Source organism: Trichomonas vaginalis, chromosome V (assembly GCF_026262505.1).
Source record: "Trichomonas vaginalis G3 chromosome V, whole genome shotgun sequence".
Taxonomy (NCBI): domain Eukaryota; phylum Parabasalia; order Trichomonadida; family Trichomonadidae; genus Trichomonas; species Trichomonas vaginalis.
This window is the reverse complement of record NC_067207.1, coordinates 5,981,720-6,008,202: the sequence shown is the minus strand read 5'-3', so window position 1 is coordinate 6,008,202 and position 26,483 is coordinate 5,981,720. Positions and strand designations below refer to the sequence as shown.

The window sequence follows — 26,483 nt, the reverse complement described above, 5'->3', positions numbered from 1 at the left end:
ATACATATCATGGATAAATTAAGAGAAAATTACTTTTCCTTTCAAAATTCTTGTATGAAAATACGAAAACTTATAGGAAGGCATCGTAAACTATTTTCAACGATAATTTGGCTTGCAAATTTTATAATGAATGTGTGAGGTCATCCTCTCAAATCCAATTTATTTTTGAAATACTTTCAACCACTATGCAATAATCTCTTTCTCGTGGCTGTTTATGATTCATTGAAAATGGAAACCCACATCAAAACGATTATCTCGAACAAAATTCAAAACTATTCTCAAAAATTGAATTACGTAAACATCAAGAAATAAGAAATTCAATAATATTCCATGATTCCTCATGATAGAATCAATGAATATAACAATCTGCTTGGGCAGTGTAACAAGCTAACATTGGAAGAATCAATCACAAATAAAAAACGTTTCACCACTCAAGAAGATAATCTTTTGAGATTTTTAGTTGATGTTTTCGGAACAGAAAACTGGAAAGTAATATCAAAGTACTGCTTATCTAAAACAAGTAGGCAGTGCCGCGAAAGATATTCTACATATTTGGCACCCGGTATTCGCCACGATGATTTTTCACCAGATGAAGACCGAGAAATCATATTAAAAGTCCAGCAATTCGGACCTAAATGGGTAGAAATTTCTTCATTCTTTAAAGGAAGATCTCCCAATTCACTCAAGAATAGATATAACGTTCACATCATGCGGAAAAAGAAAATATCCATGGAGAAACCTAAAAAACTGCCAGATCCACCTAAAATAGAGCACGAGCCGGCAAAGGATATGGCTGAAGACTTGATCGAGCAATTATGGACTGAAAAAGATGTAAAGGGTTTTGGACTCGAGTCAATGTTTTCAGAGTGAGCTCGATTAGTTGTATATATTTCGTATGTCATCTATGAATTATACTATTTCACTAAATTATTGTCAATAAACATATAGTTTTGTTGTTGGGATTTCACAGTTTACTTTTGCTTTCTGATAGAACCTACCTCAAGATTTTTAATGCCGAATGGGTTATTGTTCAATTCCAATGAAATTTATGCGAAATTTTTGGAAAATGCAAATTTCATCGGAAATAAGATTCATTTTAGAGGATTAATTTGTTCTCAAAACAAAACTCGGTTATTTGGTTTTATTTATTTGATTTCTGATTTTAAACGTCTTTAGTCAATTTCAGATATTTGTGAGATACAGTTTACATCATTTTATTTTATGAAATTCTTATCTCAGAATAAGATGATACATATAATTTTATTCTTTACAGTCATTTTTATGACTATTTTCCAGATTTCAGAATCTATTCAAAGCAATTATTTTGCCTGAAGGCCAACTATAAGACAGGCCTTTCATATCGAAGCCTATTTTAAATGAAAAATTCAAGTTGAAATTCCGGAATAAAAATGATGATGAATATGGAAGAGCCTGCCCTTCCCAATGTCTTATCATAGGTACATTCTATTTGTTAAAAACTATAAATTTTTATTTTTAGGTAAAAATAATATCAAACAAATAAATATCGAAAAAGTCAAACAAATTTGAAACTATTCAAATAATAAACATCTTGTTCATTAAGTAGGAACAGGACAGTTGGCTTGGAATGCAAAATATGTGAAAAATTAAATTTTGTTCTGAAAATATCTAAATAAGAATAGAAGGGATGCATGCATTTGTTGAGAGGACGGAGTGATATAGAATTAATTAAATAAAATTCGAATTGAATAATAATTTTTTTGCGAACTAATTTTGAAAATGATTAATATCGTAAAGAGAGTGTCCTTGGTTATCCTGATTAAGCGGAGGTATCTGTTGTCTGATTCCATAAAATTCGTTTTGTTGTTCCATTTCATTGTGATAATCTTCTTGTAAATCTGGCATGTTTTGTGCTCTTATGTTGTATTCCTCTTGTTCTGCTGGTGTTAACTCATTCCAACTTTTTGCAACCATTTTTGTTGTTGTACCAAAAGGAATGTCAGGATTTCTTTCATGAACTATCGGCCTAACTTCTCTCATGTATAATGTATATCCCGATCTCAAGTTTTGCCGCTTTGGTGGAATTGGTGGTGGAGGAATTTTTGAAGTATTAAGCCGTTTTGCGTTTAGAAATACATCTAAAGGATTATACTCGACGTTCATAGTTTCATTTTTATGATCTACAAGAGAAATTTGGAATTGAGAAATTCCTTCTGAATCTGCGACTGAAAGATTTCTATTTGTAGATTTCTTATCATAAAAGAATCCATATGCAGGATTGTGAATCGATCTTGGTGTGATGTTTGAGATATCAGAATCACCATTCCATCGAAACATTCTCCAAAAATAATTGAAAAAAGAATGTAAATTATGTTTCAAAGTTTGTAGGAATTTGTTTCAATATACAAATAAAACATTTGCATTTTATGATTCTGAAGCAACTTTTATTATAATAAGATCTTACCTCCACTTATCCCTTAACTCTTTAACTAAGTGGAAATGTTAACCAAAACATTGATCTTAGATTTAAAAAAATTGAAGACTTTTTAAAAAACAAAACATGCTTTTACTTTTCTTAATAATACGATGAAGTTTTTAAACTGATAATGAGTATATACAATTGAACTTTGATTCTAAAAAATGAAGGAATGTTCTTTATCACACACAATTTTCATCTCATATGGCCCCATCATTAGAAAAAGCTATATATATTGTTGCGTTAAAAACGAGGAAAATAATGAAATTCAAGAAAAATTTTAGCAATTTACGATGTAATCAGAGAAATATCATAATATTTAGATTCCTTATGTGAATCATCATATTTATACTATATGTAGAACTATAAATGAGTGAAATAATTTTTTGCCAACATTTTTAAGCTATCGGCAAATTTAATGAGCCAAGACCTTATTCATAATTTCGAATATATTGCTGCACACATTAAAGATTACATCGATGAGGACAAGTTGTTTTCTACTTTCGAAACAAACGACATCAAAAAAAATCATGAAATTAACAACCCTGACAACAAATGACTTCATTACTGTTATGGATCAATCTCGTTCTTCTACCAAAGCAAAAGAATTATATATGTGTACTCGAAATGCAAATATTTCTGTCCAAAATTTTGAAGATATCGTTTCAATTTTGAAATCACTCCAGAAATACATGAAACTTCGAATACTTGATGGCGTTATTAATTTTTTTAAATACAAACGCATAAAGAAATATCTTCTTCCTCAGAGAAAATCCAGACTCCTCAATCAGAAGAAACATTTCAAAATCAACCACCAAAAAGTGACAAAAAATTTGAATTACTTAATTCCCAACTCAATCAAATTAATGAAAAGAACAGTAAAGAGCGAGAAATTCTTGCAGAAATTTCAGAACTTAAGAAATCTAATGATTTTGAACGAGTTTACAACTTCCTTGATCAGCTTTCATCCCAAGGCAATCGCAAAATGATTTCAAAATCATGTGACGAAGGACTTTTAGAAAAGAAATACCAAAAATCTCCAGATGATATAGAACATGTACTTCATGTAGCAAGTGAAAAGGGAAATCTTTCTCTTGTTAAATCTCTTATTGAATATGGCATCGACAAAGATTTAAAGAGTTCTTTTGGAAATACACCACTTGTATATGCATCATGGAATGGTCATCTTGAAGTTGTTAAATATCTTATCTCAGTTGGAGCTAATAAAGAAGCAAAGAATAAAGATGGATGGACTTCACTCATTCTTGCATCATATTATGGTCATCTTGAAGTTGTTCAATATCTTATCTCAGTTGGAGCTGATAAAGATGGAAAGAATAATGATGGATATACTCCACTCATTCTTGCATCATATTATGGTCATCTTGAAGTTGTTAAATATCTTATCTCAGTTGGAGCTAATAAAGAAGCAAAGAATAAAGATGGATATACTCCACTCATTATTGCATCATTAAATGGTCATCTTGAAGTTGTTAAATATCTTATCTCAGTTGGAGCTGATAAAGAAGCAAAGAATAATGATGGATATACTCCGCTCATTCTTGCATCATATTATGGTCATCTTGAAGTTGTTCAATATCTTATCTCAGTTGGAGCTAATAAAGAAGCAAAGAATAAAGATGGATATACTCCACTCATTTGGGCATCATGGAAAGGTCATCTTGAAGTTGTTAAATATCTTATCTCAGTTGGAGCCAACAAAGAAGCAAAGACCAATTCTGGAAAAACTGCACTCTCATATGCAAAAGATAATGTCAGAGATTATCTAAAATCTATTGGAGCCAAATAATTTATTATTATAAATCACCGAATAACACCCAATACAGATGTTATACTTTTTTTGCTATTATAATAAAGATGAATTATTTTTATGAGAACATATCAGAAAGTGGAAAGCACACCCTTAAAAAACTCGTGCAAGTTTCCTCAAATTTTTTAAATATTGAAATCAAAATTATAGAGCGTATTATGGTTATTATTTGAACATTAAAAATTCTAATTTATTGAGAGATATCTGTAGTAAATCAAGAAAAATGATAATTCTAATTTGATTCTCACATCAATGATTTACAGTTAAAGTATTGAATATATTTTTTTAGGAATCCAAAACATCACTATGAGTAGTAAACTTTTATCTGTGTATAATGAAAAATTTATCCTCATGTTCAACATACATTTTTTGAGCTTAAATCTAAGAATTCTATTAATCTCATTATTATGTTATTGATGTCTAGTCAGTGTAATGATATTTTATTGACAAAACATTTGAAAAATTATTTTAAATAAATATTTAATAAATAAACAAATTCAATAAAAATAAATATCAAAATCATTTCTTTTGTCATCACCTGGATAACATTTAATATGTTCTGAACTTTCTCGAAGTAATGTAGAAATACTCATCTTAACATCAACAATAGGATCTCCGTTTTCATCAAGAAGTAATTCTTCGCCAATTGTATCTTCATCCTTGTTTTCTTTATTATCTTTGTTGTTGTCTTTTGGTGCTGGACCTTGACCAAGTTTAGTTCCGCCACCTGATGTTGAATTGTTTTCTGATTTGTTGTTATTATTATTGTTATTATTATTTGTAGCAGGTTGATTAGTATTATTAGTTTGTTGTTGCTGTTGTGTTTGATCAGTCTTAGGTTTATCTGACGCAGCAGCAAGGGCAGCTTTCTGAAGTTCAAGTTCTTCTGCGTGTTTTCTCTTCCAAACTGAAAGATTAGACAAAACTGTCGCATGTTTACATCTAATGCAGGAACTGCTTTTCCTGCAGCTTGGAACATAGGAAGTGTAACATATGTGTAGAAACCAATTTGTGATTTAGCTTTATCTAAATGGCTTCGATCATTCAAATCGGATGTGTAAGCCATGCCTTGCGCTTGTTCTAAATCGCCTTGTCGAAAGAATTCTTCACACAAAACATCACACCATCGATCTGCAAGTTCGAATGGACGAGAAACGTTTGAAATATCACCACATTTAAGAATCATATACAACAACATAACGCGGTGATCATGGCGTTGCATTGTGAAATCACCACCATCATAGATATCATTGAATCTCTTCAGAATCTCGAAATGACGTGCCATGTCTGTTGCAAGGATGTATTGGATGATCAATGACCAAATTTCGATGTATTCGTCTTGGTTCAATGCGGCCAACAAATTTGTTTCTTCGTGTGACATAATTTGGATTGCAATTGAACAATGGTGTGTTTCCATGACGGACTGGTTCTTGTAAAGAATACCAAGTGGAGTTTCAGCTTTGACGTTGTAGATATTAGTGAAACCATCATGATTTGCATCATGACAAATTGCAGCAACAACTAAACTGAATAATTCAAATTTAGTGAAAACTTTTTCAAGACCAGAAATCATGATCTGATAAGTAACAAATTGTGTGACATCAACTGCATGACGCCAGTTATGGTATGGAACTTTCTTGTACATACTTCTGATAGCATATAAGAATCGGAAAAACTTTTCATTCGTGATCTTATAAATTTGGAAGAAATCGAAATAATGGAAAATAGCAAACAAAACTTTGAAATGACCAATGCCATCCCATTCCAATGAATTGAATTTGATGGTGAAGACGTTGTTTTTAAGGACATCTTCTGGGATAATCAGTTTAGAAGGAATTTCTGTCATACTATGTTTTTCTTCTTTCGTCATCCATGTGTTCATTTCGACTTCATCTTGTCCGAATTCGGCAATTCCTTTCAAGTTCTGGCGCTCGATAATCAATGATGCAAAAACAGCGTAACTCTTAAGCATCTTCACATCTTCGGGAATAACTGTCCATGGACATGTCAACTGAATAACACCTAAAATGGTGTTTTCGTTATTAACCAAAGGAATACAAACAATTGTTTCTCGAATGTTGACATCTGGAAGTTGTGCTGTTGTTGCTGTAGAAAGGAGCATTGATACTCTTGCACTTCCTGTCTTTCCTGGTTTAGTAGGTGTGATTGGTCGACTTGAAATAGAGTCGAAACTGTCATAAGAATCGTCTTTTCCAAGTTTGGAGTTGTTATTTGATTGTGCAGGGAAAAGAAGGTTGTCGATATCATCTGGTTGGAAGATTTTGTCTTCGCGATCTTGAACTGCTTTCTCGGCAAATGTTGTACCATATGTTGCACCTTTTCCGACTTGGTCTTTAACTTGGAAGGATTTATCATCTGAATTATATATATAAAGAACAGCTCCTGATGCTCCCAATGTGTTCTTAGCATTCATGATGATGGATTTAAGTGTTTGGTCACTGGAATCTTCTTTAATTGCACTGGACATCTCTGTGAAGATTGTTAATTGTTTGGAGAGATCAAGCGAAGCTTGATAAAGTTTAGCGTTATCTAATGAAATACCACAGAAAACATTGAATGCTGTCATCATACGAATATCTTCGTCATCAAATAATAATCCGGACTTTTTGTTGATCATCTCTGTGACACCGATGATTTCACCTCGATTGTTAACAATGGGAACACTTAAGATAGTGTTAGTTCGAAATCCTGTTTCGATATCAATCTGCTTGTTAAACCGTGGATCTGAGTATGCATCAGGAATGTTTAGAATGGCACCTGTTGTTGCTGTCTGGCCAACAATACCTTGTGTGATTGGAATTTGAAGACCTTTGTCAACACCATTAGCAAATCGTGTTGTTAACATATTTGTTGCTCGGTCAATCAAAAACAATGAACAACGTTGCGCATTAAGAAGAGAACATGCTCGAGACATGATCATAGGAATCAAGTTATCTATGTCTAATTGACCTGATAGTGTCATGGCGATCTCTAACAAGGCTTGAAATCTTGTTTCGAAATCATCAAACTGTGGAAGTTCGCTTGGAGGAAGAATCGCTGCGGAGATGGATTTGCATGCAAATGGAGTGAGAGATAGTAATGTATGTTCATCACATCTGCTGTAATGAGGTGGAGAGACTCTGCCACGTAAAACAATGGCCCAGCGGCGAGCATCATCTAATTGGCATGGAACACAGAGCATGGAATAGTCACCATTGCCATCAACTTGGGAATTATAATTTTTATTATTCTTCATGTAGCGTTCGTTGATAACAACAAAGTGCTCAAGTGCATACCCTGCAATACCAGCCATATCTTGCTCAACATTTGTCGGATTCTCTGATTCATCAAAGACTTTTAAGATGGAATTATCTCGTGTTCGCAACATCCAAAATTCAACAACTCTGGCAGCATAAAACTTCGATAAAAGACCTGAAATTCGTTTATATGTTTCTGGTAAAGATGTAGAAACTAATAATTGAATTGCTTCGTTATCTAATGGATCTTCATCAATAAGATAGCTGTAATAACTCTTAAACTTAGACATAAGAAGTTGAGCAATTTGATAATGATCAGTATTAAAAACTTTATGATGATCAATCGCAATTTCAATGACAGCTCCAACAGTACCTGTACGAGGAACCATAGGAATTACTAATACATTATCTTGTTCACACGAAATGTTTTCATTTTGAGTATATTTCTTTTGATTTCTTTTTTCGTATGGAATATATACAACTTTTTTCTCTGTAAATGCTTCTTGAAGTATTGATCCTTCAACTGCTTCATGTATTTTGTAAGTCTGCGAAAAGAATGTATTATGAGATTCAATATAATGCCACAATGTTATCTTTTTTGTATTGTAAAGTGGTGCGAGAAGAGTTTGGATTGCATAGACAACAGTATTAACTTGCGCTAACTCCATAATTTGATCAAATAATTGATCAACTAAATCTACAACCTTATCGGGGTTCTCAGAGACAGTTTTATAGTCTATAGTTGATGGATTAGCATTATTTAAAGGAGGAAGAACAGGAAGCATTGAGCGCCCTGAATTCATTTTTTCCTCGTTATTTTTTTATCAAAAGTGACAAAAATTTGAGTTGTTTGGATCAATTGGCCTGAAGATTTCTACTGACATATCTTTAATGATTGCGATAGTAATGTTTAATACATGTCCTTTCGTGTTGTTAACATGTCATACCATAATTCTTTTCTAATCAAGATAATGTTTTTTGAATATTCAGTTCTTTTATAGGAATTTTATTTTGAATTCGCATCGACAATTGATTCATAAATATCTCACTTCGTTGAAAGCAGTTTTAAGCTTAGAAATCAATTTTAGATTGAAATATTTGTGATTTTTGCATAGAAATTTGCCATTACTTATATATTCATATATATTCTAAAAGAAATTCACAACTCATATATACTTTCTAATATATAACAGATTTACTGATGAAATTAGAAAAATTTAAATTTCATTTGTTTAAGAGTCATACATTAAAATAAAAACACAGACCAACGAATAAGCAATGCGATAGTCGTTTTTCCCATATATAGTTCTGCAATTTAGATCGTTATCCGAAATTGCAGGAGGGAAATAGCAATTTATTGAATCATCAATATCAATATTATCATTTATTCCGAATGTACTTGAACCATAGCCTGTAGTTACTTTAATAATCAGATTTGTTGGGGTTATATGTTCATCTGGTTCACCTCTATAAAATACATCTTTTGTAACTGCTGATTTACTACAATAATCAATCCTTTCTAAGGTAAACATTCCTCTTAATGATCTTTGATCCATAAATTTGACAGAAGCCGGAAATCTTATATTTTTGAGCACAAAAGTATATACAAATACCCAATCGCCAATAGTTTGGAGTTTGTCACAACCGAATTCTATACTTTCCACAGCATATAAATCATAAAAGCATGCATTTTCAAGAGTTTTGAGTAGACTATTCTTCTCAAATGTGATGTTAACGATATTTCTGCATCGGAAGAAAGCTTGTTGTCTTACTACTTCAACGTTATAGCCTACTCGAACTGATGTGATAGATTGACAATAAACAAATGCACATGTACCTATTTCGGTAACACGCCAAAGCTTATTAGAATATGTGATAAAATTAGGAATAAGAAGTTGACCACTATAACTTGCATTGACTGCGTTCGGAATGGATTCGTTGAATATTCCAGTTCCAACACGAATCTCTCTCCGGAATACATCTACTATCGAATATGTGATATTTTCAAATTGAAATATTTCCTCATTTTTCACTATTTAGTCAAAATTGTAAAACATTAAAAATATGGATAACAGTTTGTCAACTTACTTTTACAATCAATTAATTCAGATTTTAGACAAATTAAAATGTGTTTTTGTGGTCGAATATTTTCAAAATTGAGAGATTTGAGAAATCATTCTATTAATATTTTGTCTTCAGTTTTAAAATGCAACTAAATAAACAGATAACATGCTAGTTTATTATAAAACAAAAGTAAAATAACAAATGAGATTTTAATTATTAGAATTAGCTTCTTCTCTACTATTAAAGATTTCTCCTAACTTTGCAAGTGCCAGATCTAGTAGATCTTTTTCCGAATCTTCTGCGATTTCTTGCAATTTTTCAAATTGATCAAGGAATATATCTGTAAAATATGTGTTACCTTGTTGTCCATCCTCTATGTTAATAATCTGCAATATAAGCTGATTTAATGCATTCAAATAATCATCACCAGCACTTGCATTTTTAAAGTATTTTAAAAGCTGAAAATCAAATCTGTAGTTTTGTTTATATGAAAAACATGAGAAATAGCTGAATTCGTCCTAACTTTCGATAATTTGGCTTGAATGATCTGTCACTTTTCTGATTCCAAATGTTTTATTTATTATCACATTTAAGTCTTGCTGCAAAAGTTGATGTAGCATTTCAAGTCAAGTACACATCTTCATGCACCTATGATCCGAGATTGGCCTTTTTAATGATAGACAACAACGAAAAAGAATTAATTCCAACACTTAACAAGAACCAAACACATGTATTAGTAGAACCAGGTAAGCATTTAGCTGTACTTTTACATCCATGGTGCGATTTTCATAAAGTCGAATTTGAAGTCAATGAAAATGGACTTGTTCAAGCAAGTTCTGACGGAGTAACTTATAAGAAATACCCAATTCCAATTAGACATCCAAAGTTAGCTTCCGCTAGTGATCCACTCACCAAAGCCCAAGATTTCAGCAATTTTATGTATTTAATCATACCAGCATTCATCATCCTTAAGAAATTCATTTGTCCAAAGAATTTAGGCGAGAAAATGAAAGCTTTCGCTGAAAAACAGAAAGCAGAAATGGAAAGACTTCAAAAAGAGCAAGCTCAGCTGCAACAGCAGGCCAAAAACAAGAAGAACAACTAAATACAAATCTATTTCTTTATATTTTTATTGTCAAACTCAAAATATATATAAATAAAATTTATAATTATAATAATAAATAAACCATTTCTAAATCAAGTTTTATAAAAATATTTTAAGAATTTGAAGTAAAATAAACACAAAATTAACAATTTATTTGAAAACATTTGCCTCGCTTGGTTTTGTAACAGCAGGGGACTGCATCGCGAATGGCCCACCAATACCGAATGGAGATGTTGGAGAGAAAAGATCGGGAATTGGTGTTCCAGTGGTGGCGAATAACGGATATGGGATTGTAGCTTCTCCAACTGGAGTTTGAGCAATTTGGGCTGGTATTGTAGGTGTTGGTTGGCCTATTTGTGAAGCCAATTGATTCTGTACTGGAATCTGAGGGGTAAGTTGTCCAAGAGTTTTACTCATCTGTTGCTGCTGCATTTGTATCTGTTGTAATTGTTGTATTGGTTGAGGCATCTGTGCTTGCAATGGTGTTCCGAGTTGCTTTGGAATTTGAGGCTGGCTGATAAACTGTGGAATTTGAAGCATTGACTGAGCCTGCTGTGGAATTGGCATTGGCTGGAGGCCAGGCGGATATCCAGGATAATTAATCATCGGTGGCATCTGTAAATATTGATCTTGCTGACGAGCGCCGTTTTGGGTAACTTCGATGTTTAATCTGTTAGCGGTAGGGCCGGGAGGGATGGGGAGGGGCTGGAGAGCTGGTTTGTGGCGATTCTTTACTTTATGATTTTTCTTCGATGGCTCTCCAACAAGTATTTTTCTTCCGTTTGCATCCACCTTTATTCGCTTTGAAATGGATGAGTTCCAACGATTCTTGATTGAGTTGTCAGATCGATGGCGTAGATATTTTGCAATTGCAGACCATTTCGGTCCCAAAACTTGATAGTGCTCAAAAATTATGATATCTTCATCATTCGTCCATGATTCTTTGGAAAGGCTGGGATCAAGATGATTAAACCATCTCTCTCTGCACTGTTTTGGAGAACGTTGATGCAATATTTCTGCCAATCTAGGCCAGCTTGTGGGACCGTTTTTATTAACATATTCTATGATCGCTGCATCCTCTTCTGGACTGAATGGTCCTTTGGTTAAAGCAGGATCAATACATTTTTCCCAACGGGAAGAAACCTGAGATGCTGTTCTATTGGGAATTTTAGAAGCAATCAAACTCCATTGCTTACCATGCTGAGCTACGAGTTTCCTTAATAAATTGTCTTCAGCATCATCCCATTTCCTACCCATTGAATTTTTTGACAAATTTTTTGGTGGGCTTTCAAAAAGTGGACTTCCTTGATACTATAATTCTCGCTACTTGATGTGCACATCATTTTTATCATAATTTTTTTCAGGTACAATTTTATATTTTGAAAACACGAACTTACTGGGAAATTGAATAATTTGAAAAGATTAGTAATCGAGGATTTAAATAAGCACAATGTAATGTTAAGCTTACAGTAGCTAACTTTATTCGATGGCGTATAATACATCGAATTTTTTATTATATGAGTTGCTGTCTATTTATGTAACGCACGCAACCTACTGTTCTAAACGTAACCGTATATAGTGAATAAAACGAACATGGTAGCTAAATAAATCTGCTGGGTAATGACTTAATAAACTGCTCAGAAAGATTCATTTTTTTGCATGAAATCTGTTACAGTTTGGGCAGACTTGTTTCCACGATATTTCTCATATCTATTGATGACAATTCATAACTGTTATATCAAACTTCCATTCAAGTCAGTATTTTCATTTGATAATTAATATATTATTTATTCTATTAAGATCCAAAGGTATTATAGTTTAAATTGACTTATTGTGTGCCGAGATATAATTCCATTTCAGAATTTTCAATTTATCTAATTCGAAAAAATATTAGAATCAATTCATTTTTAGAATATATATTATATTCTCAAAGCATCGATAATTTATTGCATTCCAAGTGGAGGAAAGAGATTTTTTTTGTTTGTATATCGATCAATTTCAGCTTATAAAAGCCGCAACCTAATAAGATTAGCCATGAAATTTAATAACAAGCAATCTGAGAAGCATAAATGCAATATTCGGGAGATTTTTTCTTTATTTTTATTCGTGTATTATGATAACATGAATCTGAGACTTTTTCATATAAAAATCAGTAAGGAAATAGATATGCAATGCTTGTTATTCTTACCAGCTTTCGAGAATATCAACGAAACAAGTAAAATTTTGAAAATGTAATGAGAATATTCGCGAAAAGTGACAAAATTATTTCAAAAATTTTATCAACGAATTAATGAAATTCTTTTTCTTCTCGTAGCGGAGTGGATGGAAAATTTCAAAAATTTGTCTGTAGATTTTTTTGGAAATTAAAAACGTAATCAACAGAAAATCTATGGAAGAGAAGAACACGCGCGGTATTTTGAAAGAGCACATGATTTTCCAGAAAACTCATACTACTAGTCTCGCAGATGTCAGAACTCTCAATATGTGGGGATTTGAACTTACAGATGTTTCAATTGTTGAGAAAATGCCCAACGTAGAGACTATTTCTCTTTCATTAAACCAGATCACAACATTAAAACCATTCGGAAATTGCTATAGTTTAAAGAATTTATATCTTAGACAAAACCAAATTTCAGATCTTTCTGAAATCAATTACTTAGCAAGACTTCCAAATCTCAGAGCTTTAATGCTTCGTGATAATCCGGTTTCGGAATTGCCAAATTATCGTCAATATGTCGCTAAAACACTTCCAAGATTAGAAAAACTCGATGATATTGATATTTCTTCATCAGATGCATCATACAATCCAGGACCTATGCTAAATATTCCACAGAACGCATTCCAACAACAACAGCAACCACCACAACAACAAAGAAATTTACAGATGAATCCACCAAATTCTGGCCGCAGAATCAACTCATCGCGCATGCATAATGAAGAAAGGCAAGAAACTTGGCAAGATCCGCAGATTCCTCCAAGAGAAATACATAATCATCATCAAAATCAGCCGCCACCTCGTCAAATGCAACCTAGAGCTATGATGGCTCCTGGATCTGCGGATGACGCGATGCTTGCAGCAGTTTTAGCTCTTATACCAGAATTATCTGATGATTCTATCCAAATCGTCCTTGATGCGATTAGAAACCGTCATACATAACTTATTTTGTGTTTATTGCATTTAATTAGTTAGAATATTACTTGTAAAGACTAAAATATTACTTGACTTTTTATTCTGGAGAATGAAAACTCAAATATAACCCAAACAATTGCTTTTTTGTTTGTTACTAATGCCATTTTACTTCACAAATGCCTGTGAACTCAGGAGAGTAATGAATGTTGAGATAAAAAGTGACAAAATCGAATGGATTACTGAGTTGAATGAATCAAACCAATACATTGTTGCTAGGTAGTGCTTATAAGACTAGAAGGCCGGCCGCTCTTTCCAAGAAAGATAACTCAAATCGAGATTTCATTATAAAATCTTTAATTTACTGGGCAATCATTTGCACAATAATTCTTATTTACATATTATTCACGACTAATTCTGCAGGCGTCATTAAAACAGCATGGACAAGACCGATTTTTTCCAGATATCCAATTAAAACAATTAAATACGATTCAACAATCCATAACAGACTTATTATTTACTTCGAAACATCATCGAATATAGACACAGTTAAAAAACTCTTGCCAACATTCCTTTTTTCATCGAATTTTGGTAACATTACATTTTTACCTTCAGATTACAAATTAAATCATTACAAGAACAATATTTTTACTTCAGAATTCATAATACCAATTAATGGACCATGGTTCGTAAAAATAATTATATCGAATTTTATTGTTAGTCAATTTTTATATTCGAACAACGATCTCTCACTTACAAGCAAGAATTATACCACAATGTTTTGTTACGGCAAAGATTTTAATGACAGATATTGCCAAGTGAATAATTCTTGTTATGATAACAATAAATTCATGTTCTTTTCGAATTTACGTATCAGTTTAGTTCCGCAGATCCTTTATCCAGGTTCACGACCTATTCCACGTGATTATCCATGTTGTAGAAGAGTAATTCGATTTTTATATCAAAACAAAAGTTTCGATAGTTTTGAATATAAAAATAAATTTACAGAAAGATGCATCATTACATGCAGATGGTATGGCATGCAACACATTTGGCATTCTTTGTTTGACTTTACATTACCAATTTGGTGGTCGAAACAAATGTTTTGGGGACATAATGATGAAGACAGAGTTATGGTTATTGATGAGAACAAGAATACAGAAAAAGGATATCAGTTTATTGATATTCTGACCCATAAAAATGTAATTAACATAAAATTAGATGAAAAATACCATAACAAGACATGTTTTTCTAGTATAATATTAGGTGTTCCTAAAACAGAATTAGAAGTAACACCAAGTAAATGGCCAAATGGATATCAATTACCTTATGAATTTGCTGACATCGCATTTCACCAATTTAGAGAACATTCTATATCCACATATAATGTAAATAATTCTTTATGCGGGAAAACAACAAAACCAAGAGTTATTTTCATTAATCGCGATACAAATAAAAGATATATCATAAATAGTCAAGATTTGATCAACAAAATGAAAGAATGGGCCCCGGATGTTGATATTGACTATGTTGTATATACGAATCAAACAATTGGTGAGCAAATCGCTCAGTTTTGCAACGCATCTTTAATAATTTCGATTCATGGCAGTGCTTTGTCTCATATGCTATGGATGAGAAGGAATAGATCAGCAATAATAGAAATATTCCCATATAATTATGACTGTAGAGACTGGTATGAACATGTTGCGAAAGGAATGGGAATTAAATATTTTTTTTGGATCAATAAGATACCGGAGAATTCATTTCAAGGAAGATTGGATATGAAAAACTATGATAAATGCAAAGAAGAAGAAAATTCATGTCTGAAAGATAAATGTCATGAAATGTTAAGAGATCAGCCAACTATTGTTGACTTCAAATCATTCAAGCCAGTATTTGATAATGCTCTTCAATATATTCGAAGGTTTTATTAATTATATTTTTTGTTATTTGTTAAATATTAGATTTGATATTAATCACATTACTATCAATTTCACTTATTCCTTTCAGGGATTGTAAACCTTACTGCGATCATCTGTTTTCAGAGATAAAGGGTGTCCAACAAAAATCTAACATTGATTTTGGCTTGAAACTCTGTGTGTGCGTAAGGGGGCCATTGGGAATTATATCGGTTATGAGAACTAAGGAAACGTAACTTAGGAAAATGAAATATAAAATCACTGAGGAAAAGATCGGAAAATTTTATGAATTTTTTATAAAATTAGAAATTTGGAATTAGAAAAGTATTTATGTAAAATCTAAATCGTAAAATAGAAGAAATATTAGTAATAGAATATAAATGAAAAAATAAAAAAGCAAAAAATGTAAATGATGAGAGAAAATTGAAAGAAGATACACAAAATTAATTATAACGATTGAGACAGCATTATAACTTTCAAATTCGATTTTATTGTTACTATTTAATTAATTCGAAGGTACCTGAAATTTGATGACGTTCGAATCGAAATTTTGAATTTATTTCAATAAATATGCTTGTTTATGTTCGATTATTATATGTTGCAAAATTTAAAGAGTTATTCTTATCACATTCCCATAATTTGCAAAATGATCATTTCTGTATTTTATTCTATTATTCTAATCCATTCAACCAACCATACAAAACCATTAATGCATTATGCATATATGAATACCTGTTTCCATCCTATGAGTATCAAAATCAAATTCGTATCCCAAAATCCTAAGTTAGGATTTACTTCTTACTATCACCAACCAATTATCCTATTACACTATGTTCTTGTAATACTATTGGTTTCAAAAAACCAATGTTAAAAAATTAGTTCCAAAAATTTCTCGTTATAAATATTAATAAAACAATCCACTATTATTGTCATTTATTTTTTTCGGATTAGTTTGAAAATTTTGTAAATCAAAGATATATTCAATAATCAAAGACGTTCATTCAGATGCTTCATATGAATCAATGGCATATTATACTCCCCATATATCTCTCGTAGAAAGTTCTTACAGAACATTATATTCATCGAGAAAATGCTTAAATAGTGTCACCCAAAATTTTCATTTTTTTGTTGGACACCCTTTACAGAGATTTCCCTTTATGAAATAATCGTGTTAAAGTTATGAATGGTTAAATTCAACGTAATAAGTATGTAATAATAATTATTTGTTTTGCAACAAAAGTTCATAAAATCGCTTCTTTGACGATGGTCACTAAAATCTTTTCATAAAACATGGTGAACTATACCTCCGTCATCAATGTAGGTGTAGCATTCCTACTTATTATGGCGGCAGGTTTCATTGCCAAAAAGCTAAAAGTCACAAGATCAAGGCATATTGCCGCAGTAAATAAATATGTAATTCAATTAACCCTCAGAGCGCAAATGTGTCGAGCATTTGCGCTTAAAGACTTGTATTCTATGAGTTTTAAACCATTATTAGGCTGTGTTTGCATGAGTTTAACAACACAAATACTGTTAGCGATCTATGTAGCTGTTATTCCAGTACAAAATAAATTCGAAACGTTTATAGGTTTAGTTTTACCTGTTGTCTACTTAAATTACGTTATTATTGGCGTTCCATTATTCAATTCAATATGGGGAGAAGCCAATAATGCAATTACATCAGTTATTATTATGAGTAACGATATCGTTATCATTCCTATTTATCAAACTTGCGCATCATTATTCTCTGTACGCAAATCTAAAGAAGAAGCTGCCAAAAAAGCTGCAGAAAATCAAGTAGATGGCGAAGATGTTACAGAAGGAAAGAAATTTACGATTAAAGACTTTGGAAAAATTTTATTAAATGTCTTTAAGAGTCCAATTATTCAAGGCATTATTGTTGTCATGATCTACTCACTTTCTACATTGAAACTTCCTATATATCTTGATCGTTTCCTCTATACTATCCAAGCATCTTGTGTTGGATTGGCTCTTTTCTCTGCTGGAGGGTTTTTAGCCAAGACTTCTCTCATATCATGTACATGGCTGGAGTTCTTCACTGCTATTGGCTTCAGATTCATTGTTATGCCTTTCTTTTCTTGTGTTTACTCTTATGCAATTAAGTTAACAAACCAACAGATCAGACAATGCCTCTTAATGTGTCTTGTTACATCTTCTACAGCTGTTTATCCTATTACTCAAGGTACAGGTATAAAAGTTGGTGTTGCATCAACAATGGTCCTTTGGTCAACAATCTTATTCGTTCCATTCATGATCTTATGGAATTTCGTACTTGATAAGATGAACTTGTTCAAGGAATAATTTAATATTTACATTAATTTTATTTTAATTTGTTTATAAAGTCTAAAATTCTACTCTATCTTTCACTAACCAGATATTATATTTAGAAAACAGCAATATTTAAAAAAAAAAAAGGTAGTGGGGCTTCCAGGCACTTCGTGCCCTCTAGCCCCGAAGATGTTTAGTATAAGTGAAGTTTAGAGGACATACATGACTATGAGTTTAGATATGACAAGATAGAATATGAGAGAGGTCCTATAAACCGGAGAAAGTGTCATATAAACATCTGTCATTTTACTCAGAATTTTATACAGAATTCGGCAAAAATATATTTTAGGGTAGATGGTTAGATCTAACCTCATTTCTAACCTCATTTCTACCCCATATGTCCTTACTGCAAAAGTATGTGTTCCATCTGTCACTTTTCTGTCACTTTTCAGGAAAAAACATTTTTATTATATATATAAAATGAATTTTACAAAACCACCGTTACCCTTCTTTGGAAATAAGAGTAGATGTAAAGATATTCTATTGAGAGAACTTAAGAAACTACCGAATGGTCTAACATTTGTAGATTTGTTCGGTGGAAGTTTCTATATGTCCCATTTGTGCCATACCGTATTCCCAGACTCAAAGATTATATGCAATGACTTCGACAACTATATGGACCGTCTCAAACATATACCAGACACTAACAAAATATTGAAAGAGTTAAAAGAAAAGATACCTATAGGTAAGATGGAAAGTATACCATTAGATAAGAAAAATATTGTGAGAGAGGTTTTGAAAAAAGCAGAATATATTGACTGGGATAGTATATCTGCTAGACTATTATATAGTGGTTCTATAAGAGTTCATGACATTGAAACACTTATGTCAAAAGTTTTATATCTTAACTATAAAAATGTTTTCAAAGAGAACATAGAAAAATATACTGAGGGTATAGAGTTTGTGAGATGTCATTGGACAGAGTTGTATGAAAAATACAAAGACAAGGAAAATGTTTTCTTTATAGTGGACCCGCCGTTCTATAACACATGGGATTTTCAATACCAAGTAGACTGGACTTTGAGAGACTCTTTAGAAACTTTAGACGTTTTACATAACCATCCATGCTTTTACTTTACATCCGATAAAAGTGGTTTGGAAACCGTTATGAGATGGTTAGGGGACATACATGACTATGAGTTTAGATATGACAAGATAGAATATGAGAGAGGTCCTATAAACCGGAGAAAGTGTCATAACAAAGAAATTTTATTGGTAAGTAAATGTTGGTTTGAAATAGGACTACTTGTTTTAGGTTTTTTTCCATTGTGTTCATTTACTTATTTGACGTGGCAGAAAGATATAGAGAATATGAAGATGAACCAATGCCAGCAAATGTTCAGCATATGTACTCGTAAGAGATATTTTTATCTAATATTAAATGGACGCACAGAACTTAGCGAATGCACAGCAACCTGGACAACCAAACCAGAGAATATTCCAAATGAAGTTAGAATACAAACTGCAATGGCAAACTATGGTCAAGTGCCAACAGATGTACAAATGCAAACTGCCATGTCAAATGACGCTGCGTTAGGTTTGCCACCATGGTATGCAAATATGAGATGGAAAGAGTTTTATACAAACCCTGAAGTGGAATATAAACAACTCTATGCAGATGACGCGAACACAGGAGTTGACCCAGAATATGTTTTTCTACCAGAGAGAAATAGAATGTATGAGCTCCAGTTAAAGAATGCTATGGAACAACAGGAAACGTAAGAGACTAGGCGGACATTAGATTTTTACATATAGTAAAATGGGTTTCTTTGGAAGAATAGGAAACTTCTTTCGAAATGTTGGAAGAGGTATATGGAATGGAATATAAATCTGTCGGAAGAGGAATTTGGAACGGTGTCAAAAATATTGGTAAAAGAGTAGGTCAGTTCGTTGGTATTATACCTAAAGACCCTGAACCAGAAGAACAAGCTCCTGTTATACAACAGCCTGAACCTGCACCACAGTCAAGTTGGCAACCAAATCCAACACCTCAACCGTATTAAAAATATATATTTTTACCGTTCGATAGTAGTTGTATATGAAACTAAGTTCTAAGTAAAACGCGTGGTATAATGGAATTATTCTCTTTCTTCCATCTGTAGTAAACCATACTTGAAAGTCTGAAATACTTCCACTCGGCGGTTCATATAGCTTTGTAGGTTTTTTCGTAAAAGTCATTTGCCAAGCATAAAAAAGAGTTTTGGGCGCCAGAAAATGAAGCATGAACTATAATAGCATCTTGGTCGAAAACATTTTCATATGTTCCATTAGGGTTTTCGACTTCATAAAAGTTCGGGTGTACTGGATATTCTGCAGGCTGATTTAACATCCTCAAAAATCTATACCATGCCAAGTTGTTATATTTTGTAGAAATATAAACGTTTTCTCCAAGGTCTTCTATTCTATCGATTTTAACAGTTGCATTTTTCCTGTCATATATAATATCGAGATGGTACTCTCCTTCGTCAATGTTGTACTGTTTTTGCATATTCGAGATAGATATCGTTTTTTTTTCTTGAAAAGCTTGAAGAGTTGTTTTCTAGTTTACAAGCAAACTAACTTGTAAAAGTTTTCCCTGTTCAAATTTCTCATACGCACGTTTTTCTTTGTTATGTATCGAACTTCAAAACCGACCGTAAATGGGAAACCATGTATGGCTTCTGAAATGAACTTCATTCTACGAAAGCCAACAGCTTTTGTGACGGATGGGTCTCTTAGCCATCTCAATGGTAGTTCAAAACGATAGCCTTCATGCTTTACGGTCTCTGTCTCAAACTTTTGACCGACGTTAGTAAAAAGTTCATCTAATGGTTTAGTTGTTAGCAACTCTAGAATTTTCTTTTTCTATTGAAAGCATATTTTATCTAGAATAAAAATGTCAAATGAAACAGCGTCTATGAGAGATACAACACAACCGACAACTCATTGTGCAAGCTCTAAATAAGAACACAACAAACTTTTCAAAACTATTCTAAGATATGAGTCATTGAAAGAAGGAAACTTAAAACTGACAATGAACCCAATGACAGATGAGTTTCTGTTTCAAGACAATAGGAACCATACTGTCTGTATAAATCCAACAAAAGGAATTTAAACGAGAAACCTATAGATGAACTTCTTTTGAAAGCAGATGTTGACAACAAAGCTGACAAAGAGTATGTCATTGAAAAAGTTCAAGGAAATGACAGAGCAGATGCAACATATGCAACGAAAGAACATACTCATCATCCTGAACTAGCAGACAAAACATATGTTGACAATAAAATGTCAAGTGAAGTGACAAGAGCTGAAAACGAATATTCTAAAAAGACTCATACACATACCATTGCAAATATTACAAAACTTACAAGAAACCTTAAACAGGAAAAGTGACGTTGGACATACACATACATCTTCTGAAATAACAGACTTAAACGTTAGCCTTGAAAAGAAAGCAGATAAGAACCATACACATACAAGTTTTACAACTGTTGGTATAGAAAATATTGAAGGAACGGTTGAAGAAACTGGGGATATACTACTTGGAAACCTCCTAACTTTCCACAAGTTTAACATCGGAGGATGACATAACGACGATGAAATACACTAGATGTAGAAATGTCTATGTCATGGAGGATGAAAACAATGTTAAATTCACTGCTCAAGATTTATATGATAAAAAAGCTGACAAAACAGAGCTTCAAACATTAAAGACAGAAATACTTCAAACAGTATATCCTATAGGTTCTATTTATACGTCAATGAACTCTACCAGACCAGAAGTAGTACTTGGTTTTGGAACTTGGACTCAAATAGTCGACAGGTTTTTGTATTGTGCAAACTCTTCAAAGGAAACAGGTGGAAGTAAAACGATTTCAGGTGAAAATTTACCTGCACACAGTCACTACATAGATTTAAGTACATCTCAAGCAGGTTGGCATAAGCATAGATATTGGGATTGGTCAGGAATGACAAAAGGTAAAGGATATGATGTTAAAGACGAGTTAAGTTTGCTATAAATTGTTACTGGAGTGACACTCAGGGAGAAGGAAACCATACACATTTCGTTTCAGGATATACGCAAACAACGGGACAAAGTAAAGAATACATGCCACCTTACATGACAGTTTACGCATGGTATAGAATTGCTTAGTCGTCATTTTCAACTTCTTTAGCATATTCGTCAGGAGTTGTCTTATATTTGTTAGGAACTGTCTTTGAAAGTATACCACCTTGAACTTTGACAAGTTTGAAACGAGGTCTGACAATAGTAGTTTTATCTTCTGCTTGCAGTGTGTACATTTTGCCATGTTTGCCTAAAACTTCATAATATTCTCTTGTATACTTTCTTCTATTTTTACGAACACGAATGTGAGTACCTGTCGGGTTCCCATTGTTGTCATAGTCAATAGTATTTTCATATGGGTCGCGTTTAGGTATTTCTATTTTTACTTTGTCACCTTTCTGAAGTTTGAAGCCCGGCATTCTTTCTTGTTTGTCTCTTTTGACTAAATTATTAAATATATAGTCTTTCTCTAAGTCAGGGTTGTTTTTCATTTCTTCGGGGGAGTGGTTTCCCAAACCTTTTTGTTTACGGTTATTGTAAATATTTAAAACTTGTCTCATCTTTGCCATGGAGAAGTGTCTATATTTGTCGTCATATGACATTTCATTTGCTTCACCACCTTGTGGTTGGTTTAAGTCTCTTAATTTTTATACAACCGTCAATGACACCAAGAGCAGAATGGTTTTGGTCGACAATGAAATATTGGTTTACATTTTTTGAACGCAGATAGTTTTTAATATCATCTGATTTGAAAGAACTTTCATAGTCAGATGTCAGTTTTGTTGGATGGTATTTGTCAACGAATATTGTCAAAGCAGTTTTCACATCTAAAATATTTTTGGACTAATGGTATGGCTTCACAGTATCTTGTGTTTTGACCAACAAATATTAGCCAGTATGGTGGTCCATCTTCTCTAACTCGGAATGTTTTCCAAGATATCCATAAACCAAGCATTTGGTGTTGAACTAAAGATTTTTATCATGAGTGCTTTCTTTGTTGCTTTAGAAACATAGGGTCCTTGTTTGAATTCGTCATTTTTAACCCATAAGAAATGGGTTTATTTGGCGCATTAGCAGGAGTCATCTAGATTTTTACCCGCAGTGGGAACAATAGCCAGAGGTGCATTTGGAATTGGAAGGAAGATTTTGAGTACATTAGGTATACTTAAAGAGAAAGCACAACCTATTATACAAACTGTACAGAAAGGTTGGGAGGTAGCACGAGATGCAACAAATCTTATTCCAAATCCTGAAACAAGAGGAAAAGTTCAAGGATGGATGGACAATGTAGGAAGACAAGCAGGAAACTATTATAACAAAGCAAATGACTACTATAACCAAGCAGGGCACTATATGGACCAAGGTGAAAGATTCTTTAACAGAGGATATAACCATGCACAACAGTGGGTAAACAATAACCAACCTCAACCGCCTCAAACGTGGGGAATGTAAAGTTTTTTATTGAGATGAAATGAACAATGCAGCATTGAGACAAATGGGTTCAAGATGGATTTGTCGGCTTCCAGCAGTTACACCACCACGTGTTTGTCAAGTTCTTCCTATACCTCAGGAAGTTTTAGACCGACTTAAAAAACCTAAACAACCAGTTGAAAACAAACCAAACTAAAATTTTTTACTGAGATGAAATGACCGAAGAAGTTGAAACGGTAGATTTGACACCACAAACAAAAAGTTCAGAACCATTGTCAAAACCTGTCAAAGAACTTACAGATGAAGAGAAAAATTCAATAATAGAAAGTGCCAGGTCTGGAAATACAAACCCTAACTACAAAGTCACTTTTCATAAAAATGGAACGGCTAGTATCTCAAAAAAGAAACAGACTCTCACAAATAAAATATTGAAGTCTGAAGGAGCTTTCGAGACAACAGATGGAAAAGTTTACTTCACTGACCAACAGTTCATTATAGAACATCTCATTGACTTAGAGTCGAAATATTCTAAACTTTACAACAAACACAAAAAGTTGAAAGGAAAACAAAAACAAATGGCATATGATATTTATGAAGATGTTGACGACACAACTGTTCCTGCAAGTGAGGTAAAGTCAGAGGAACCAAAAAGTGACGAAAAACCATAGAAGAAGAAAAAAAAACTGAAGATAAACCAAAACCAAAGTTTAGTTTCCAAACTAAACCAAGTCAACCTTCATTAGCTGGTATGGGTTGGCGTCAAAGACTTATGGCAGCAGGCGGTTATGTAAAGTAAAGGAAAAAAATATTTTTTTATTTTTATAAAAATGCCCCCATATAGAATGGATAGAAAATCTGCTAGAATAAAAGCAGAGTTGCAAAGATATGGTTGGAGAGTTTCGAAGAATTTTAAATATAGGAAGGGAAGACCCATAAAAGTCTATGACAAATTGTCTGGTCTTCGCTACGAAATGGATTTGGAAACAGCACGTGCCAATTATCCAAACAGACTAGAGAGGTTAGAAGAAGAACGTCTTATGGACATGCCTTTCGATGTTAGTGAACCTCAAGTTGAAGGACACGACGGCTTTGCCAGATTCTACTGGAAACATGACGAACAATTGCATCCTTTGAGAAGGAAAAAAGGAAAAGGTGAAGACACACATGCTCCCATGGAAAGAACAAGATATGCATATGAAAAGTATCGTGAAGTTAGAAGTCAAATTACATCTGGTCGAACCTTTACAGTAAACTTTGACGAAGGAAAGAACAAAGAAGGCTTCATGGGTGTACTTGCTGCAATTCAAGACGGAAATAAGAAAGGATATAACCTCAGATTGACCATAACAGATTTGGACGGCCACATTTACTATGCACATGGCAATGTCACAACAGCCGCACAACTTCTTGACGCTTTCAAGACTACAAAGAGAGAACAAATGGTTGACTCCGACTCAGACATTTTGAATGCAATTGAAGGAATTGCAAGTGTGAAGTTCGAATGGTACCAACCTAACCCTCAAGCAGTCAGACAACATGCTGGATACTTCCCGTTCAGAAATAAGTCTAACATTGACTTGACAAGGTATGGAATTTACAATTCAATTGAAACAATTGTCAATGAACCTTGTATTCTTACATGTCTCAGGAACTCTGGTCTTGTTACAGATGAGAAAATGAAGTATCTTGAGTCATGTGTGAAGACAAGGTACATTCTTAGAGGTCAATTGGCAAAAGTTGCACCGTTGGCAAATGTGAATATCCGAGTCAACATACCGACTGAGAAAGGTTCTTCACATGACGACTATGTTGTTGACAAAGACTTACCATGGTTGAAGATTGTAATTGTCCACAACCACTTCATGTTGAACGAAAGTCTTACAAACCCATTGTTCGGAAAAGGCAAGTGCAACATTGTCAGAGCTGTTAACATTCTTTTCGAGAAAGGTTTGTTGGAACCAATTCCAGATGACAAGCTGACAGAAACTTTTGTACCAAAAGACGAAACAAACTTTTCATTGTTAGCAAGACCAAAAGTTGTTCCAGACAAAGTTATAGTACAAAAGAAGTACACAGTTCCACAAGGAGTTGGATTGTTCGGATACCAACCTGAACCAGAAGAACTTCCAATGAGGTTGCAAGAACTTCAAGATGCTATAAACAAACTTCCATTGAGACATCCAATTGACGTCAAATTGTATTGGAGAGCATCTGAGTTAGGTCAGAAGGTTTTATATGAAACAGGTTGCTTCGACGATGTTTATGAGATAACAGGAGAAGTTTCTCAGAAGATAAGAGACTCACTTGAATTTCCACAAACTGGGCCGATTCATTGCGACAAGTTCGACTCAAACGAAAAAATATACTATGTCGACCTTAACGCTGCGTACATGAGGTTTGTCCAATATATTCCGACTGGAATTCCAAACGAAGATGGTGAGTTCCCGGGAAGGAACTATACAGTTGGAAAAGTCATACAACAACTGTATGATATTAGGAAAGCTTCAAACCCCAAACTTGCAATGACACTCAAATTGCTTATGAATTCGACATGGGGATATTCCATTAAGAAACCTCAAACGATGAAGAGTAAACACTATGAGAAGGTCGACAACTTTGTTGAAAGGTTTTCTCCTTTTGTTTTGAAGTACGAATTTACTCAAGGTCAAAATGGCTTAGTAACCACATTAAAACCTATTGTCGAACATTGGTCGTACCCTCAGTTCGCAAAGGCAGTCCTTGACAACTACAACAAATTCTTCTCCGAAGTCAAATCGAAAGTTGTGGTTTACTATGAGAACATTGACGCACTCATGACGAACGAAGAAGGGTATGACAAACTCATTGAAATGGGTATGGTCGGTGAAAAGATGGGTCAATTCAAATTGGACAAAATTTTC

The 26,483-nt window shown here is 33.2% G+C and overlaps 10 protein-coding genes and 2 pseudogenes across 12 annotated transcripts, besides 1 other annotated feature; 8 read left to right on the top strand and 4 right to left on the bottom strand.

The window, feature by feature from the left end:
* Positions 1 to 325: 325 nt before the first annotated feature.
* TVAGG3_0286380 (RNA polymerase II transcription regulator recruiting protein) lies at positions 326 to 962 on the top strand (the record flags this gene model as incomplete). Its single annotated transcript, XM_051229008.1, has 1 exon — positions 331 to 870. The coding sequence occupies one exon, from the start codon at positions 331 to 333 to the stop codon at positions 868 to 870; it is 540 nt and encodes a 179-aa protein (XP_051098738.1).
* Positions 963 to 1,466: 504 nt separating this feature from the next.
* Positions 1,467 to 2,318, bottom strand: TVAGG3_0286370 (HMG-box family; the record flags this gene model as incomplete). Its single annotated transcript, XM_001296961.1, has 1 exon — positions 1,747 to 2,316. The coding sequence occupies one exon, from the start codon at positions 2,314 to 2,316 to the stop codon at positions 1,747 to 1,749; it is 570 nt and encodes a 189-aa protein (XP_001296962.1).
* A 516-nt stretch (positions 2,319 to 2,834) lies between these two features.
* Positions 2,835 to 4,309, top strand: TVAGG3_0286360 (ankyrin repeat, PH and SEC7 domain containing protein SECG-related family; the record flags this gene model as incomplete). The annotated part of the gene is made up of 1 exon (XM_001277696.2): positions 3,441 to 4,265. One exon carries the CDS (start codon positions 3,441 to 3,443, stop codon positions 4,263 to 4,265), a length of 825 nt encoding a protein of 274 aa, XP_001277697.2.
* Positions 4,310 to 10,175: 5,866 nt separating this feature from the next.
* On the top strand, positions 10,176 to 10,761 carry TVAGG3_0286350 (uncharacterized protein; the record flags this gene model as incomplete). The annotated part of the gene is made up of 1 exon (XM_001291587.2): positions 10,176 to 10,712. The coding sequence occupies one exon, from the start codon at positions 10,176 to 10,178 to the stop codon at positions 10,710 to 10,712; it is 537 nt and encodes a 178-aa protein (XP_001291588.1).
* Positions 10,762 to 10,850: 89 nt separating this feature from the next.
* Positions 10,851 to 11,979, bottom strand: TVAGG3_0286340 (RNA polymerase II transcription regulator recruiting protein; the record flags this gene model as incomplete). Its single annotated transcript, XM_001298479.2, has 1 exon — positions 10,863 to 11,969. One exon carries the CDS (start codon positions 11,967 to 11,969, stop codon positions 10,863 to 10,865), a length of 1,107 nt encoding a protein of 368 aa, XP_001298480.1.
* Positions 11,980 to 13,101: 1,122 nt separating this feature from the next.
* On the top strand, positions 13,102 to 13,974 carry TVAGG3_0286330 (uncharacterized protein; the record flags this gene model as incomplete). Its single annotated transcript, XM_001298478.2, has 1 exon — positions 13,102 to 13,869. One exon carries the CDS (start codon positions 13,102 to 13,104, stop codon positions 13,867 to 13,869), a length of 768 nt encoding a protein of 255 aa, XP_001298479.1.
* Positions 13,975 to 14,075: 101 nt separating this feature from the next.
* TVAGG3_0286320 (EGF domain-specific O-linked N-acetylglucosamine family) lies at positions 14,076 to 15,830 on the top strand (the record flags this gene model as incomplete). The annotated part of the gene is made up of 1 exon (XM_001298477.2): positions 14,091 to 15,773. The coding sequence occupies one exon, from the start codon at positions 14,091 to 14,093 to the stop codon at positions 15,771 to 15,773; it is 1,683 nt and encodes a 560-aa protein (XP_001298478.2).
* Positions 15,831 to 17,055: 1,225 nt separating this feature from the next.
* On the top strand, positions 17,056 to 18,149 carry TVAGG3_0286310 (intracellular auxin transport; the record flags this gene model as incomplete). The annotated part of the gene is made up of 1 exon (XM_001298476.2): positions 17,235 to 18,080. The coding sequence occupies one exon, from the start codon at positions 17,235 to 17,237 to the stop codon at positions 18,078 to 18,080; it is 846 nt and encodes a 281-aa protein (XP_001298477.2).
* A 1,965-nt stretch (positions 18,150 to 20,114) lies between these two features.
* TVAGG3_0286300 lies at positions 20,115 to 20,767 on the bottom strand (annotated as a pseudogene). The gene has a single exon: positions 20,115 to 20,765. A coding segment is annotated over exon 1 (651 nt).
* Positions 20,768 to 21,171: 404 nt separating this feature from the next.
* Positions 21,172 to 26,483: part of a mobile genetic element that runs on past the window's edge.
* TVAGG3_0286290 (uncharacterized protein) lies at positions 22,236 to 22,754 on the bottom strand (the record flags this gene model as incomplete). The annotated part of the gene is made up of 1 exon (XM_051229007.1): positions 22,236 to 22,754. The coding sequence occupies one exon, from the start codon at positions 22,752 to 22,754 to the stop codon at positions 22,236 to 22,238; it is 519 nt and encodes a 172-aa protein (XP_051098737.1).
* Positions 23,205 to 23,604, top strand: TVAGG3_0286280 (annotated as a pseudogene). The gene has a single exon. A coding segment is annotated over exon 1 (400 nt).
* TVAGG3_0286270 (uncharacterized protein) lies at positions 23,624 to 23,779 on the top strand (the record flags this gene model as incomplete). Its single annotated transcript, XM_051229006.1, has 1 exon — positions 23,624 to 23,779. One exon carries the CDS (start codon positions 23,624 to 23,626, stop codon positions 23,777 to 23,779), a length of 156 nt encoding a protein of 51 aa, XP_051098736.1.